The sequence below is a fragment of the Oryzias latipes genome, chromosome 21, assembly GCF_002234675.1.
Source record: "Oryzias latipes chromosome 21, ASM223467v1".
In the NCBI taxonomy this organism is placed as follows: domain Eukaryota; kingdom Metazoa; phylum Chordata; class Actinopteri; order Beloniformes; family Adrianichthyidae; genus Oryzias; species Oryzias latipes.
The window spans coordinates 19,739,033-19,755,053 of NC_019879.2; the positions used below are offsets into that span (position 1 = coordinate 19,739,033).

At 37.4% G+C, this 16,021-nt stretch overlaps 1 protein-coding gene across 3 annotated transcripts in view; it reads right to left on the reverse strand.

Annotated features, from left to right (window-relative positions):
- The window catches only part of dip2a (disco interacting protein 2 homolog A), an 82,826-nt gene that overhangs the window by 4,148 nt on the left and 62,657 nt on the right, over positions 1 to 16,021 (reverse strand). For 2 of the 3 annotated variants that reach the window (XM_023951216.1, XM_023951214.1), the window contains 26 exons: positions 14,837 to 15,034; positions 14,545 to 14,636; positions 13,753 to 13,863; positions 12,484 to 12,607; positions 12,295 to 12,404; positions 12,023 to 12,125; positions 11,366 to 11,430; positions 10,678 to 10,771; positions 10,124 to 10,243; positions 9,906 to 10,020; positions 9,604 to 9,743; positions 9,372 to 9,508; positions 9,084 to 9,164; positions 8,515 to 8,642; positions 8,249 to 8,363; positions 7,237 to 7,438; positions 7,030 to 7,130; positions 6,607 to 6,687; positions 6,001 to 6,118; positions 5,747 to 5,868; positions 4,735 to 4,846; positions 4,146 to 4,255; positions 3,878 to 4,008; positions 3,598 to 3,766; positions 3,265 to 3,435; positions 2,017 to 2,046 (listed from right to left, as the gene is read on the reverse strand). In XM_023951216.1, the coding sequence (XP_023806984.1) occupies positions 2,017 to 2,046; positions 3,265 to 3,435; positions 3,598 to 3,766; positions 3,878 to 4,008; positions 4,146 to 4,255; positions 4,735 to 4,846; positions 5,747 to 5,868; positions 6,001 to 6,118; positions 6,607 to 6,687; positions 7,030 to 7,130; positions 7,237 to 7,438; positions 8,249 to 8,363; positions 8,515 to 8,642; positions 9,084 to 9,164; positions 9,372 to 9,508; positions 9,604 to 9,743; positions 9,906 to 10,020; positions 10,124 to 10,243; positions 10,678 to 10,771; positions 11,366 to 11,430; positions 12,023 to 12,125; positions 12,295 to 12,404; positions 12,484 to 12,607; positions 13,753 to 13,863; positions 14,545 to 14,636; positions 14,837 to 15,034 (3,080 nt within the window). The remainder of the gene's footprint in view (positions 1 to 2,016; positions 2,047 to 3,264; positions 3,436 to 3,597; positions 3,767 to 3,877; positions 4,009 to 4,145; positions 4,256 to 4,734; positions 4,847 to 5,746; positions 5,869 to 6,000; positions 6,119 to 6,606; positions 6,688 to 7,029; positions 7,131 to 7,236; positions 7,439 to 8,248; positions 8,364 to 8,514; positions 8,643 to 9,083; positions 9,165 to 9,371; positions 9,509 to 9,603; positions 9,744 to 9,905; positions 10,021 to 10,123; positions 10,244 to 10,677; positions 10,772 to 11,365; positions 11,431 to 12,022; positions 12,126 to 12,294; positions 12,405 to 12,483; positions 12,608 to 13,752; positions 13,864 to 14,544; positions 14,637 to 14,836; positions 15,035 to 16,021) is intronic. The other variant, XM_023951215.1, reaches the window with a different exon arrangement.

Here is a 16,021-nt window from a genome sequence, read left to right on the forward strand (position 1 = left end):
GATTTCTGACCATGTATTTGCAGAAGCCTGGCTGACATTTGCAGTGTGTGACAATAGAGATGAACAAGCTTCTTATTTCTATCATTGTGTTTTTCTAGGAGAGGATGACAAAGACCTATACATCGCTATGATAAAATTTGCATTTATTAAACTACATGGCCAAATGTTTGCAGCCTAAAGTTTTGAAATAATAAAGCTGCTCTCATGCTGACAGTCTTTTTTTGGCGTCAGAAGTGGGATTTGTATGGGATGAATGCTGGGGAATGGGAGGATGACCACTTTGAAGAAAAGGCAGAGGCTGTTGCATCTTATCTGGTTAAAAACAGGGACATACCTGATGTGCACTACAAAAATAATTTGTTTTAGTAAACACGTTTTGTTTACTTGGGTTAATAATATATAATATAATATTTTTTATGTGAGTATTTACTAGTATGCTTATCTATTTTGATCCTAATTAAATGTTGGTTTCCCCAATAAAGGTGCTAAATTTCCCTCCACTATTTTTGTATCAGAATGTATTGAAATAAAATGTACCTGCGTATTATTCTGCAAGTAAAACGTCTCCTGATGTTTAAAAAATTCATTGAACATTTCTTAAATTATAATTTTGAGGTAAATAAAGTTTAATTTTAAATTCAAACCTAATCAAAATCCTAAACATTAAACCAAATTAGAACACACATGAGTTGGAAAATACCAGACAAAAAAATAATGATAAATTAAGGATGCCAATGGATTTTTGCTTGTTTTAAATTATTGTATGTCAAATGAATTCCACTCTTTTACCAAATAACATTCAACATAGTCTGAGGAACAACGGACAGAAGAGCATTAAATACACTTGTATGCTATTGTTAAACAGGGACACAGTCAAAAAAAGACACATCTACAAAAAAAAAATCATATAAACAAATTAAGAAACTAATTAGTTGAAATGTAGATTAAATCTTTAATTGAATAAGTCACCTGACCTGACTTTAATCTACATTTAAGTGAGGATGGCAAAAGGTAAGTAAACTCAAAGTTCAATTATGTTTACCAGCTTATATATAAAAAACGAATTTATTTCCTAATGAATTTTGAATGAAGGAATACACCAGTGAGGCTGATAAAATACTTTATTTTAAATATTTGTAGATTAACATAAATCCACTTGTTTGATTACCTTTTTAAAGTATTAAAAAAAATGTACCGATCGGTAATTTTTTCCTGTCTATCCTTCTGTCTGATATCATTTTAAAATACCTAAAAATTGAAATGATTTACACATTTTAATGACAGAAAGAAATCCCTTCATCATTTTGGCATCTTCTTCACTTGTTTCTTTGTTGTGGAAAGTGTTTTGTGAATGGTCACAAACTTATAGCGTAACTACAAATTTTTACACGTTTCTACTACAGTTGGTCTGAAAAATAAAAAAAAAGGGTTTTTACTTATTTTATATCGTAAATGAGTCTTCGTATTTTGAAACATCTTAATGGTCATTCTTGATCAGGTGCTGCTCAGCACTGACTGAAAAACATAAAAATGACCAAATTGGAGTCTTTTCTATCAGAATCTTTGTCATACAGAGAAGACAGCAGTCTCTGCCATGTCTGAACTGGGTTGGGGATGTCAGGATGTCAGTCCATTAAGCCAGGCAAAGGTTTCAGCGGCAGAATGCAATTAAAAAATATCATTAGAAAGGGAAAAATATTGCAGACTGAGCTTAATTTATGTAAAAGTCCAATTTTTTGTACTTCTACTAAAGCAAATGTTAGTTCAGAGTTCAAATGTCAGGAGTACAAAAAACTCTTAGTATCTAACACAAGCTGAGTGATACTAGGTAGAACTAGCTTCCTATATATTAATGCTCAAACTTGTCAAACAAACATACAAAAGTCACGGTTACAAAAAAATCTCAACAGACAAAAAAAGTATGTTCAAACATCATGCCAAGCTGATTTCTGGTTTTTCCACAGAAAACAAAAAACAAAAGCAGAAATGTTAATGCCTCATTTGATTTGACTGTACCTGCTCAGCCAGTTTCCCTAACCTGTTGGGCTGAGAGGACAAAGTGGGACACAGAGATAAAATATTTCTGTGGATCCATTCTTAAAAGTGGGACTCAAATAAAGGCTGAACAGTTTATAAAGACTACATAAGACTGGAAATGACTATATATATATATATATATATATATATATATATATATATATATATATATATATATATATATATATATATATATATATATATATACACACACACACACACACATACACACACACATATGCATACATGCTTTAAACCTAATTTAATATTAATGTGTTTTTTGGAGTATAGGTTATGTATTTTTTAGTTTGGCCAGAGGTGCGACTTACCGGTATACTCAGGAGTGACTCAAATGTGATTTTAACATAATAAATATTGGGCCCTTAAAGTTTGTACTCTTGCAATAACAGTTGTTTCTAAGTAACTGCTAGAGGGCACTGTGGGTGCATGTATCAGTCTTTGTTACTGATAGCAGTACAGAAAAAGTGTCGTCCAAAACAAACATGGATATTGATATTTTTGGTATTTGCGTAGAGACATTATTATTATTATTATTTTCCTTCCTCAGACTAATGCGGGACAGCACGGCATCAAATTGGTAAAGATCGCCATTAAAAAAAAAAGGACTAAATGATCACCTATACCCAGACATGGAGACATTTACAGATCCTTTTGTGGAGATCTTCAAAATAAAAAAACCTGGTCTCTCAACGCCATCATTTTATCTTTTGGGCATCATAAATGAGATTTACAGTCGATGCTTCCATGTAGAGATGAGGCTAAACTTGATGGTAGTTTCTCTTACACATGATGGAAGCATCTAATTTATGAAGATGATTTTGGATTAGAAGAATTGAGCATTAAATTTGAGGAGCTTTAAAAATAATGTAAACCAATCATTTAGGCTTTAATAAAACTATAAGCTGGTAAATAAAAAATGTTTTTCCCAGATAATTTTGTTAAAATAAAAGAATTTAACACCCTAAAGGTCACTTGCCATTAGTATAATCTAAAAAAACTAAAATGTTACTTATGGATTCTTATGATTTGTTGAGTGCAACGAATGATTTACAGGATTTTACGAATATCACCTTTGATTTGAATCATTTTGAACTATTCCCTTTACTTCTAGAGCATTTCCCAGTCAGTCACAAAGTTACAAAAAACACAAAATAATTTTTTTTCTTTGCCATCAACAGCTCTCAACGATCCATCCGATCTGCTTACCTGCAAACAAATTGCTACGTTCACTCTGCAGCCGAAGGTGGTGCTAACAGCTCGGGGTGAGAGGCCCAAGTCTTTGAAGATCTTTGAGAAGGACTGAGTGAGGGCTATGCGCGGCCTTTCCTCTGCAACCACCATGCACGTACGTACACACGACAGGTTCACATTCCGCAACTGTTTAAAAAGACAAAGTAACACCAGAAGAAGAAAAAATATGTTTGTGAAAACTTTATTTTAACAGTTGCATGTGAAGTAGATATCTATTGCAGATTGCAGATCTTTGTTGGTGAGAAAAGCTACAGTTAAGATTTATCACAAATGAAGAGACAAACTAACCCGCAGGGCCTCGGTCTGTGTCCCCAGACCCTTGGTGCACATCTCCATAACGGAATAGGAGCAGAAGGTGATCCGCACTTTGTACTGACTGACTGCCGTGAGCCAGAGGGAAACATTGCTCTCCAGCTCTAAAGGAGGAACCAGAATTGACTGGTGTCCCGAGTACACACTAAAAGAACAAATCAGAGCAGCAAACAGATAAGCAGGATTACAAGCATCCAAATCAAAATGCGTGCTTTGATTTTCTCCAAGATGTATTTGTTCTGAGCTACTAATTCACCTGCATAGGCACCAGAGGGCAAAGCCCAGGCCACAGTAAGGATCCAGACAAATGGCGATCTGCCGCGAGGGGTAGAGTTCACACTGAAGTTTAATGGAGCGACACAAGGCACTGGTGGCAGAGTGAGACATCTGAAACAACAACATGACACAAACGCAAAAATAAGACTAGAAACTGAGTACAACATGGAGAAAGGGAAAATAAAGCGTGGTAACAACTGTGCTATCCTGAATGAATAGAAGCAAACATTAAGAGGACATCTGCGTACTTTGACCCCTGCTAGGATGCCTGTTGTGGACACACTGAAGTCCAGGTAAGCCAACATCTCTGGAGTTGGAGGTTTGTACATTTGGTTATTCTTCTTTCTGGGGAGATCATCTGAAAGCCAAAAAGAACAGAGGTTCACACAATCACATTTACTATCAAACTGAGAAGTACAAACTGAAGCACCTCTTTGTGTTCATAGACGTACTCTGATGATCTTTTAATCTATTGTAAAAACGTTCCCCACTGGTCTTTAAAATATGATTATGCTGTTTTTAGCCAAAATCAAAAAACCTGTATTGTTTTCTATGGAGTAACTCACTGTTACGAGCTCTCCTTCTAGCTTACAGCCCGTCACAACCCCAATCCAACATTACCGGTGCAAAAAAAATTGGTGACAAGCTATTTTTCAAACTGCATTTTTCATCTGCTCATGATTCACAACAATTTGAATAAAGAAATGCTCAGAAATGCAGTCTTGACCTTAATTTTCTTTATACATGTCCTCCAGCATCAGAAATATAACAGAACAACAACAAAAAAAAACTATTTTCATTGGAGTGGGTCGAGGAGGGTTAGAAACCTGAATGTACCTGTGTCCAACACTGTGGGCCAGCTCTTGATGTCTACAGCAGCTGCAGCATCTTTTGATTTCAGCAGCTTCATTATTGCTTGAGTTGTTAGAATACACACAGACTTACTGACCTGTAACACAGAAGTATGCAGTTACACCACAAAGTACAAGTTCGGCTGAGTTTCCTTTAACTGTTTAACACAGGAGCCTTAGCTCCAGTGTTGACATTCTTCGAACCAGTGGTCTCCAACTTTTTTAACACCATGGAGCAGTATGACGTCACACAAAACTGTCACGGACCGGTCTTATAAATGTAGGCGAATGATTATTGTAGCAATACTACGATGAAGGAAGAACAGATACGTGACAAGAGGAACCCTGAGCTTTTATTTTGACACGCATGACATTGTACATGGCACAGGTGTCATCATCTCCCCTTCCCACACTCATGGTGCAAAAAAGAAGTACTATCTATTAAATGTAGCTTTCTTTTTTTGGAAGTTGAAGGCTCCTCTTCTGTCTCCTGGCTGGGTGTTTTCACCTTGCCAAAGAAACTTTCCAAAGACGTTTCATTTTGCTAGCTCCTGGGTTTGTTTTAGCGGTAACGTATCACGTGACCGAGAAGAGCGCCTTGGCCTGCGTCAAGAGTGACATAGACAGATGTAACAGAGAATCGGGTACCGGTCCGCGGCCCGGTGGTTAGGGACCTCTGCTTTGAACTACCGTATCTCTTATCTGTTTATGCATTTCATGTAATTCCAGCGGATTCTGAAGAGGAGAAAAAACAGCCTTATGCTACTATGTAAAGTTCTTACGCAATCAATGTCAATCAGCTGAGGCTGCAAATAAATTCAATATACAAAGCTGCTTTCTCCACTTTAGAATCCGTTAATTGTATAAATGGAGTTACATTAGTTTAAAGAGTGTGTTGTTTAGCTGTTGCTGGCAACAGCTCCAGTGTTAAAGGTTTAAATGTTGATTGAACCAGTTGATATTAAAACTGTGTTATGAAGGACTTTCTCCACTTTTACCTCAACAATCATTTTGACAGTTGGTAGAGTGGTCGCCAGGTTCTGTGGGTGGGGCGGTCTGACAGTCACCGGCACACAGCCAGCATACAGGCAGCCATAGAAAGTGGAAATCAGGTCGATTCCTGTATGTAAAGCACACAAAGGTGAGCAGATTTTTAGCACCTGAACAAAGTCTTCAGTTGGGTCTTAAGATATCATAACACTCCTGGACTGAAAGTAAGGCCTGCACAAGAAGAAATTGCAGCTCTGTTCACCTGGTGGGTAGACAAGTGCGACATGGTCTCCAGTGTTGAGGCGTCCCATCAGCGCAGCTGCCACTCGCTCTGCCCTCTTGTGCAGCTGCAGACAGGAAGCGGTGCTGGCGACTGCACCCTGAAGGAAAATCATACGTTCATTAGATATGTAACACCATCTCCTGAACACTAATCTTTTTGCTAAAATAAATAAAAATTAAATGTAAATGTATCAAATGACAGACGAAAACGGTAAAAAGCAAACATAAAAAAAATTGCTTTTTTACAATATATTTTACTGAAATGTAGAAACTTTTTGGGGTTGTTTTAAAGAGAGTAAAGGAAATTGAGTGTAAAGGATCACTGTTAACTTTACATTTGTCTTTAGCTGCTAAAATGAGCATCTTCTTCTTGGGACGTTGACTATTTTATGAAGTGCATAATTAAGACAGGGGAAATTTTATAAATTACATAAAAAGATTCACTTGAGTGTGAGTAAATTTAAGACTAAATAGAAGTAAAAGTACATTTCTGCAAAATCTTATTTCGGTCAAATATTAGGTGAGAAACAGCTTGAGCAAACATTTTAGTCTGGTAGGATTTACCCCTGCAGTGGAGGACGTTTACCTTTGAATTTAAAACGAGGAACAGTGGATGGTCTGGAGTGGCCTGAGCTCTCCACTGGAGAACATCCTGAATATAAAGAAACTACAGAAAAAACAAACAGTTAACTTCCAATTGGCCCAAATACCTCAAATAAATAAAGGTGAACAACTGGTCAAGATGAGAGACGCTTACATTTAAATTCTGATAGCAAATATTCCCCCAATCAAAGTTAATGACAGACACAAAACAATACGAATAAAGAAATGCAATACGGGATTAAAAAAACAGGAATCAAAGGCGATGCTTTTTTTTCTGCTGCTGAAAAAAGATGGAAGGAAATAAAACTGTTGCTCTGTGTGATGATGAGTGCACCTCTAATTCTAGACAAGTGTTTTCAGTATGCGGATTGACAGCATGGGTGACATGAGAATCTATTTTACGTACCTGGTCATTGTCCTCGACTTGTCCCAAGTCTCTGCCACAGGCTTGTGCTATCCTCTTGCCTGCCACTAGGTTGCCCACAATCATAGAAGCAGGCCCAACCTCTATAGGAAACAATCAAAATCAACATCCAGGAGGTCAGCAAAAACATTTTTATCATTATTTAAAAAACTGCAAGAATCCCCTACTAAAGGACAGGGCTTGATGTACCTGGCTGCTTTTGTCTTGGCTTGGGCAGATTGGTGACGCATGTATGAGGGCACATGAGGACGTTGCAGGGGTGCAGAGCACCTTCCAGGAAGCGCTGCTTGGTCTCAGATATGTGGATGCCTCCTAAGGGAGCTTTAGGAAGCATGTTGGCAGGAACCAAAGCCAGGCAGTACACCCCAACCTGGTGGATGCTGTCAATAGCCTGAACAAGAAAGCATTGGTTTAAAAAATATTAGAAAATATCAGACATCTAAACCAGCGGTTTGGTGCTCTGTGATGTACGTGAGGCTGAGCCGATTGCTTTTTTCTTTGTGTCCTTTCCAATCTGCACAGACGTGTGCAAAGTTCAATAATTACAATTATATTGCAGTAAGCTACACAATAAACATTATAAAAGAAACTGATCCTTTTGTAAAATAGTTAAAGTACCATCCAATGATCCTTTGATCTACTTTAAAAGTGTTCCCAGTGGTCTTTCAGTTATAATTATGCCGTTTTCAGTCAAAATTTAAAAAACGTGTCGTATTCTAAGACAGTTTCTGCAGAGCGGCAGGAGTTCATCAAAAATTCACCTCTAAGTTGTGGGCGGGACTGTTGGCATAGAGATTGCATGTGCTCATTTCCCATCATCCCTTTGTTTACGCGCTCCCTCACTAGCTTACAGCCCCTCACAACCCCAGGCTAACATTAGCAGTGCAACATCAAAATTATCCAGGTGTACAGTTTTGAGCAACATGGCAGCTCAGACGAGGAAAATGAAGATGTACATGGATCTAGTCCTCTGCAAGTGAATGGAGCAGGGAGCTTGTTGCCAGATTTTTGTTTCAACACAATAACTACAAAGTTTTTCAAACTGCATTTTATCGTCGGCTCCTGATTCCCCACGATTTGTATAAAGAAAACTCACAAAACCAGTTTTAATCTTAATTTTCTTTACATCACACCTGTTTTTTATTGTCTTGAAATGTAAAAATGAACAAAAATGTCCAATTGTGTATAAGCAGAGCAGTACCTGAAGGACACGACTCATCCACTGGAAGCTGTCCTCCTCTGAAGCGTCTGGCCTCTGCTCTGCCACCACAACAATCCTTTCATCGTGTAGCACAGACACGGAAAACACTGCTATCCTGAAAACACCACAAAAAGTTACAGGTGGACTGCGTACTTTTATTTAAGGTGCCCTGCCCTCATCAGTTAACAAACCACGTGGCATGTTCTTAGTAAAAACAGGAACAATGTTAAAAATGTAGTTTTGCTTTCAGGTTGTTTCTTCTTTACCTTCCTCTGTATACAAACTTCATGGGCTCCACAGCCAGCGCCGTAGCAACCACATCATCGGCGTTATGTCTGCGGCCACTGACCACCATCAATCCATCCATCTTTCCAACCACAAACAGAAGGTTGTCCTGAGGGACAAAGCATGAACGTTATATCCTGATTCTCATAAAAGGTCAAGACAAAGATTTTATTAAGGTACTCCAAATCCGTAACAACGTCTGTTTAAGTTGGATAGTTTTAAAACCAACAATAAGTCCAGGCATTAAAAGTTACTGAGTAATTAATGATGGAAGAATGAAACCTATAAAAATGTGTAAAAATTAAATTTAAAAAATAAATAAAATATCATCTTCATAATCCTAAAACTTAAACTGACTAATTATGTCTGCAAATAAGATTTTAAAAGTGGCAAGAAAAACAATGGATAGAAAGAATAATTTTATTTTTATTGTAATAAAAATACTTTTGGTATAATACAGTTGTTATCATGATCATCATAATAATATAACACCAAACCAGGTTTTTTTAGATCTGAAAGTAAGGTGAGACTGAATAAAAAAGTGACTTACTGGTCCCACAAAACCCAGCAGAGAGGTTCTAGTGAACGGTCTGTCACTGAGTGGAGCTCCAGATGCTTTTACTGGGATAGCCTATAGCAACACATCACTGTTAAACTTCCAGTTTAAAGTACTCCAACACACAGAAAACAATGTTATTTAAGTTAAAAATAGCAAAAATTTAGTTTATGAAGGAATAAAACGATTAAACCAAATCTTTTTTTGTATTTATTATTATTGGGTTGAACCTACATTACACAACAGTTACAACAAACGAAAGAAAATTTGAAGAAAACTTGCCTCAAAGATGTTCTTGGTCATGCCTGGCAGACCATAATAAGCAAGACCAGAGTTCCTGGAACTGACACAGATCTCTCCAACCTCATCTGTTTGACACAGATAAGGAGTTCCCTCCACTCGTACCACACAAATCACAGCTGAGGATGCAAAACAAAACCAGAAGAACACAGGCTTCAGTTCACTTCAGTTTCCCAGAATGGATCTTATTTCCTCGTGTGGATGTGTGCCGTACCTCCGGGCATGACCTGTCCCACATCCTGCACCGTGAGGACAGAAAGTTTCTCCTCTGAGTCCACTCGGATCACACCGTGGCTCAGCCCACCCATAGACAGAACCGCCTTGCCTGGAGGAGGAACCCCCGTTTCTGGAGGTCTGTGGAAATAAAGCTCCACAGTTCCAGGCAAACACAGCCAATATATTCTATGTTATGTAAAACAATTCTTCTGTATTAAAATATTTGTTGGGTCTGTTAGCAGGGCACGTGCACGGTATTGGAAAGCTATTCTTTGTTAAATTGCAGGATTAAAAGTTGACCTGCGAATGGCCACAGTCATGGCCTCCGAGGAGCTGGCACATGGACAGATCACCTCAGGTCTCAGCCCGCGGGCCTGAAACACATTGAGGAAGGCATCGCAGGAGGATATCGACCCTGCCGTAACAAGAAATCGGTCAAATACAAATAGAAAGTAGATCAATATCAATGTATTGTGGCTCTGTGGGGACTCTTAAACAAATGTTGGAGTTGGACTCACATGGGTTAGCGCCATCAGCTACGATCAACATGCGCAATGAGCTCAGGCTGATGTCTCTCTGGTCTCTCTGAGCCAGAAGAGACCAGTGCATGTCCCTGGACTTCACCACCGCCACCCGGGCTGTAGAGAGACAGACTCACAATGATTTGCTCACGCAAATGCTCCGTCATCCCACTTAACAAGCAATCACAGTACAGGCAGACTCGGAGGTCGCTGAGTGACTCAGCAAAGCTGGACGCATTTAGGAATTTTATTCTATTTATTGGGAGCTTAAACTTCCACTGTAAATCAAAAATTGCAACAAATGATTTATCTTATCTATCAATATGAAAGTTCAATGGCAATGAAAACTATTACTGCAGCTACACAATCTGTGGTAGTTATGTATAATAATTCAACTCCTAATAACAATTTTAATATAATTTCATAGAAAATAGCAGAAAGGGTTTGATTAAAAGTTGAAGTCAAACTGGGTAATGGTCAGATAAAATGGTGTTCGTGTGAATGAAATTCAGCAGAAAGAAAAAAAAAAAGTTCAGTTACATGCATATTACCTTTGTATGTGTGAACCTTCTGTATCCAGGACAGGGGATTGACTTTCATCAGGAAGTAAGGGATGCTGATGACATGCATGCGATTCATGACACTCTGTTGTAAGAGCACGAGATCAACAGAAACTGTTTAAAAAGAGCTTTAAGCGTCTAAAAACAAAAAATAAGATGTCACAAAGCATGGAAAATCTCAAGAGGAAAAAAACCCAACAACTTTCTAATAGTAAAGGAACACAAAGGTTTATCATTGCCAGCCGTAAAGGAAAACCGTAAAATCAACCTTTATGGCATTTGACTAAAACTATGCAGAGGTGAGTTCAAGTTCTGTCAATTTCTGAAAATAGCTGTAATTGCAGAATGTGATTTACAGCAGAAACTACTTTCATCTGATCAACTTCACAATCTAAAACTTAACTTTGATTTATTAAAAAAAAAAAATCATGTTATCAATTTGAAGAAGGTATAAATTCAGTTGATAAAAAAATTAGGAATTCAAGTTTTTTGTTGAAGGAGTATGCCAAAAGGTGAAGAACAACATCATATAATATATTAAGGATATGCGCCTTAAGCATAACCCTCTCATGTACATATCTTGGTAAATAAAAAATACCGTAAAACACAAATGTACTGGAAAAGTATTTTTGAATGAAACTCTACTAAAACATCCCTTTGTCTTTAAAAAATAACTTACTGTAAGAACACCATGCCATAATCCTGCTTCTCGCTTAAAGTCCAGGACGTTGGTCATGGTTTCCCCTAAAAACAAAAAAAAACAAAAAAAAAACATTACAACAATCCAAAATCAGGTTGAGCAAAATAATTGACCAATTGAAGCTTCTTTCATCCAGCCTGTTTGCTGCACCTCTGATGTTTTTCTAGAACTCTACATTCTACATAAAACAGTTAGACTGGCAGCCATCAACTATAGTGTATTTTTTGTGCGTGGCTTCTGTCCAAAATTGTTTCTAGTTTGTCATTTTCATTTTTCTCATGCAGCTAAAAGAACATTGTAGTAGTCTAATGTAGACGTGAAAGTTAAATTATAACTGCCACACTGGAGGCTGATGTAAATCTCCAAAGTAAGTAGTAGAACCAGATCTTGGGGTCTCTAGAGGGGGCTGGTGCAGTTAGAAGTTATTTAGAGAGAAACTGGGACACTGGAAGAAACGAACTGCTTTGCTTTCTTCCCCAAACCAGGTCTGTCAGGCAGACAAGCCTAAGCTGAAAAAACCCATTTATTAAGCTGAAAATACACTTAAGAAGGCGCTCAAGCTACTCTTTATTTAATACATTTTAATAATTGATGGGGTTATTGATAAAGTTTCAGAGTGTGCAGAGACCTTCCTACCTTCTGTGTAGCCACAGGCCTCTGTGAGGGCTTGACAGTGCGCCAACATGGCCGAATGAGACACTGTGATCCCCATGGTGCTTCCTTCTTTACTGGTTTTATACTACATTTAACACAAACATTTAAAAAATGAAGACAATTTTTAATCAAACTCACAAAATATCTATTTTGAGAGAGAAAAAGTTACCACACCAAAGATATTTTTGAACATTTATTATAATAAAACCTATTTTTAATGAAAAAAAGATATTTCTTTAATAAAGACAACGTACTTCAATATAAGCAATGTCATTGCTGGCTTCTCGAATTGCAGGCTGCCAGTCTTTTGGAGGCTTCGCGACATGTTTTCCATCCGCCACAAACCACAACAATCGTGGCCATCCTGCAGAGTCACACACACAGGGTTTGTAAGCACAGTAAAGCTACGCTGAAACCAAAAAAGGAAACCCATCAGGCTTTACCTTTGAATGTTGCAACCTCCCCTGTTTGTGCTTTGGGCAGACCTTTCTGACAAGCATCAGTAGTCAGTGCTAATGTGACTCCACAGCTACCCAGCAGAAAACCAATCTGTTGACTTCCGGCATCCTGCGAGATTTATGACAATGGAAGAGTTACTTTTCCACAAACAAATCATATCAGCAAGTTCAGATATATTTACAGAATTTGGAAATGTAGGGATTTCTTTGATGGAATAACATACAATCACTGTTTAAAATTCAGAAATGTACCGTATTTTTGGGAGTATAGGTCGCGTTTCTTTGCATAGTTTGGTCAAGAGTGCAACTTATATGTGATTTAGGAAAAAAAGCATAAATCACTAGGTGTATGTATCAGTATTTATCTACTGACAGCAACGCAAAAGAAGTGCCGCTCAGTCTTATGTCAGGCTCAGCGGAATTGTTCAAAAGTGTCACACACGACAAATAATTCAATGGATTTATTGATTATCAACTGATTTGATATAAAGAGTTTATTGGACTTATTATTATCAACTGGAGGTAGGAATGATACCCCAGATCAGATGCTAACTTGATTTTGTTTGACTGACTGTGCAAATTCAATTTAATTTGGATTCTAGTTGAGTTAATGAAAATATCAGACACAAGCTAAAGGGAAACATACAGAAAGGTGCGAGGAGATCAGTGGAGAGACAGAGTGAGCAGAAGAATACTGACAAAGAACGGCAGAGGAAAAACAAAGAGACAACAAACAGAGCTATAACTGTCAGAATGAATCAGTTATTTTCCGGCTCATAAGTAGAGCAATAGTTTAAAACTGGGTAGAATGACTCATCATCTTTAATTACAGCATAGTTTGTGCCAACAGCATCTTCATAAAGGGCAATCAGGAATACAAATTAACATTTAGCCTGCAGGAGATCTGTGAATGAGCTTGATCTGCTCTTCTCTCATAGAAACTACAAAGCTCTGTGGCTGCAATGAATATTTTGGTGCTTGAGTTGGGGGTTTCAAAGATAAATCCACCTGGATATTCTTTAGTAACATTTAAGCATTGAATATAAAAAATGCATTTTACAAAAGAAACATTCGAGCTGCTTTTAGGAGCTCTCACATGAAGATACAAGAAATACCAGCAGGGGTCAGTATAGATCTGATCTGTTTTGATTTGGACAAACATGCCATTTGACTGAAGTGTTTCTGACACAACATGCTGTTAAATATGGCTCGATTAGTTTGCTAAAAACATTGATAAAGCTGAATTGTCTTCACCTTTCTGGTCAGTGGTACTTCAATAGGCACAGGGACCAGTTCTGCGAGGAGACAGCCGTAGAAAGCCACCATGAACATCACCGGGTCATTGTTGGGGAAAACAAGTGCAACCTGAGGGAAAAATAATAACAGTTAGTGTCCTATTTCTAAATATCTTTACTGTTAAATAATATTTATTTTATCTAGAGTGCAAACATTTTTAACTTTAAAACTTTAGATGGAATTAGAGGGACTGAGATAACACAGATTCAGACCAGAAAAGATTTGATGTTCTTCTCCACTAAACAAGTCTTAAGATGTCATTACTGTACCTGAGAAAAGAGCAACGCAAGGTTGAAATACCACATTTAAAACTGGGACATTCTCAAGAAGTGAAGATTATTGCTTTGGCTGAGTCGGTAATACCTCAAATCTATATTTAAACAAATGTTGTGCTTTTGCCAGCAGCATTCTGCAATCAGCCCAAAAATATACAGTTTCACTTTAATGTTTGGCAAGGAAAGCCGAATAGACCTGGCACTCCTGTTTTTTTATTTTAAGTTGAGAAAAGATTAAAGTTTTTTTTTTTTTTTAAACATCTTTATTTGATTTAGAATCTTTAGAGATTCCAAGATTTAGATTTACACATTAAGACGCTGACCTAAGAAATATTGAAATGTTAATGTTAATATTTAAATAATCAGCGTTTTTAGCTGTCATTTCGCTATTCAGAGAAAATCTCATGATATAACAAGAAAGAAAAAAAAAAGCTGAATCCCCCCAGCATGTGATATACAGTAACTCATGACTTACTCTGTCTCCCGGCATGAGTAAAGGCTCATTTCTGCTGCTCAGCTTGTTGAGAAGAGTGTAGGCCAGTTTCTGACAGCGGGTCCATAGTTTACCTACAGATTGTAACACAAACATTTTAGTTTTCTTTTTAATAGGCTTTAGCTAAAACATGTTCTCATCAAACAAATAAACAGACAGACTGAGCTTTGTAAAATAAAGAAATCCAGCCTTCGCCCAAAAGAAGACAGGGACACAAATATTCATTAGAAGCGTTTCACGATTGTGGGACAATAGTGAACAGAGTCACACCTACCATAGGTGAGAGTGTAGATGGGCTTGCCAGCATTGTCCAGTGCTGTGAGACAGGGGCTCTTTGGATGGGTGGTGCCCCATCTTCGTAAGGCTACTGGCAACGATACAGGCCAGTTGGTGATCCCCCTAAGAGGCTCTCCTTCCAAAGGACTCATCTGCTGGCCTTCTGGCCGAGGCTGGTTGGGATCTGGCTGCTGAACTAACAACAGAGAAGGAAATGGTTGTTTTTTTTAGACGGTAAGGTTATTGAACTAATACGGTGGCCCTAAAGCGCAAATCACAGCAACAAATCACTAAGAGCAAAAACGAATAAAATTGAAAAAAATCCAGAAACCAAAACTTAATTCCAAAAAAAAGAAATGAAAAAAAATGATACATTTCGGACGACAAAATTAATTCAAATAATTTAAAATAAAATAGTTTTTTTTTTTTTACTTGTCCTGTCCAGCAGCTGAGTAAACATAAGAGCTAAAGGTCTCTTGTGTTGGACAAATTTTACTGTTAAAATAGGGGGTTTATGAATCTTCATACACGCAGGGAGTATATTTTTATAAACCCCTTTTGTACTCGAGGCTAAAAGTTATTTATAATATTTATGTTTGTACAAATTTCTTGTAGGACTGGACAGAAAAAGAAGAGAGAAACGGAGAGTGGGATGTACCTTTTCCGGTTACTATAATAAAGAAAACAAAACATTTAGACTAAAAGTTTTTTAACATGAAGTGATATTGGATGTGCACCGTTCCAATCATAAAACTTTTATTGGACATTCAGTAAGCCATGATTGGTCCATCTACATTTCTATGACAACCGCTCTCTCCAATGAGGAGTGAACATGTTAGAATACTACACCCCTTCCACTGAAAGCGGGCTCGAGCTTCGAGCATTTGATGTGAGGCCACCTACTATTCTTGAGGCTTCTGACTGGTCAGTTTATAACTTGAATAAGTTTCACTACATCAAAAATATCATGAAAAAAATTAGGATTAGCAAGAACATTTTAATAAAAAGTAGTGGAGCAAGAATTGTTATTTTGACAAACATAATAACTGAGTAATGGATGTTTATTTGTCAAAAGAAGTCTATGGGATTTTGGCTTTTTTTGAAACCAGCTGGTTACCTCCTCTTTCAGTCCACTTCTTATTTTTTTGTCAATGCTACCTTTTCCAGTTTCCTATTGTGTTCA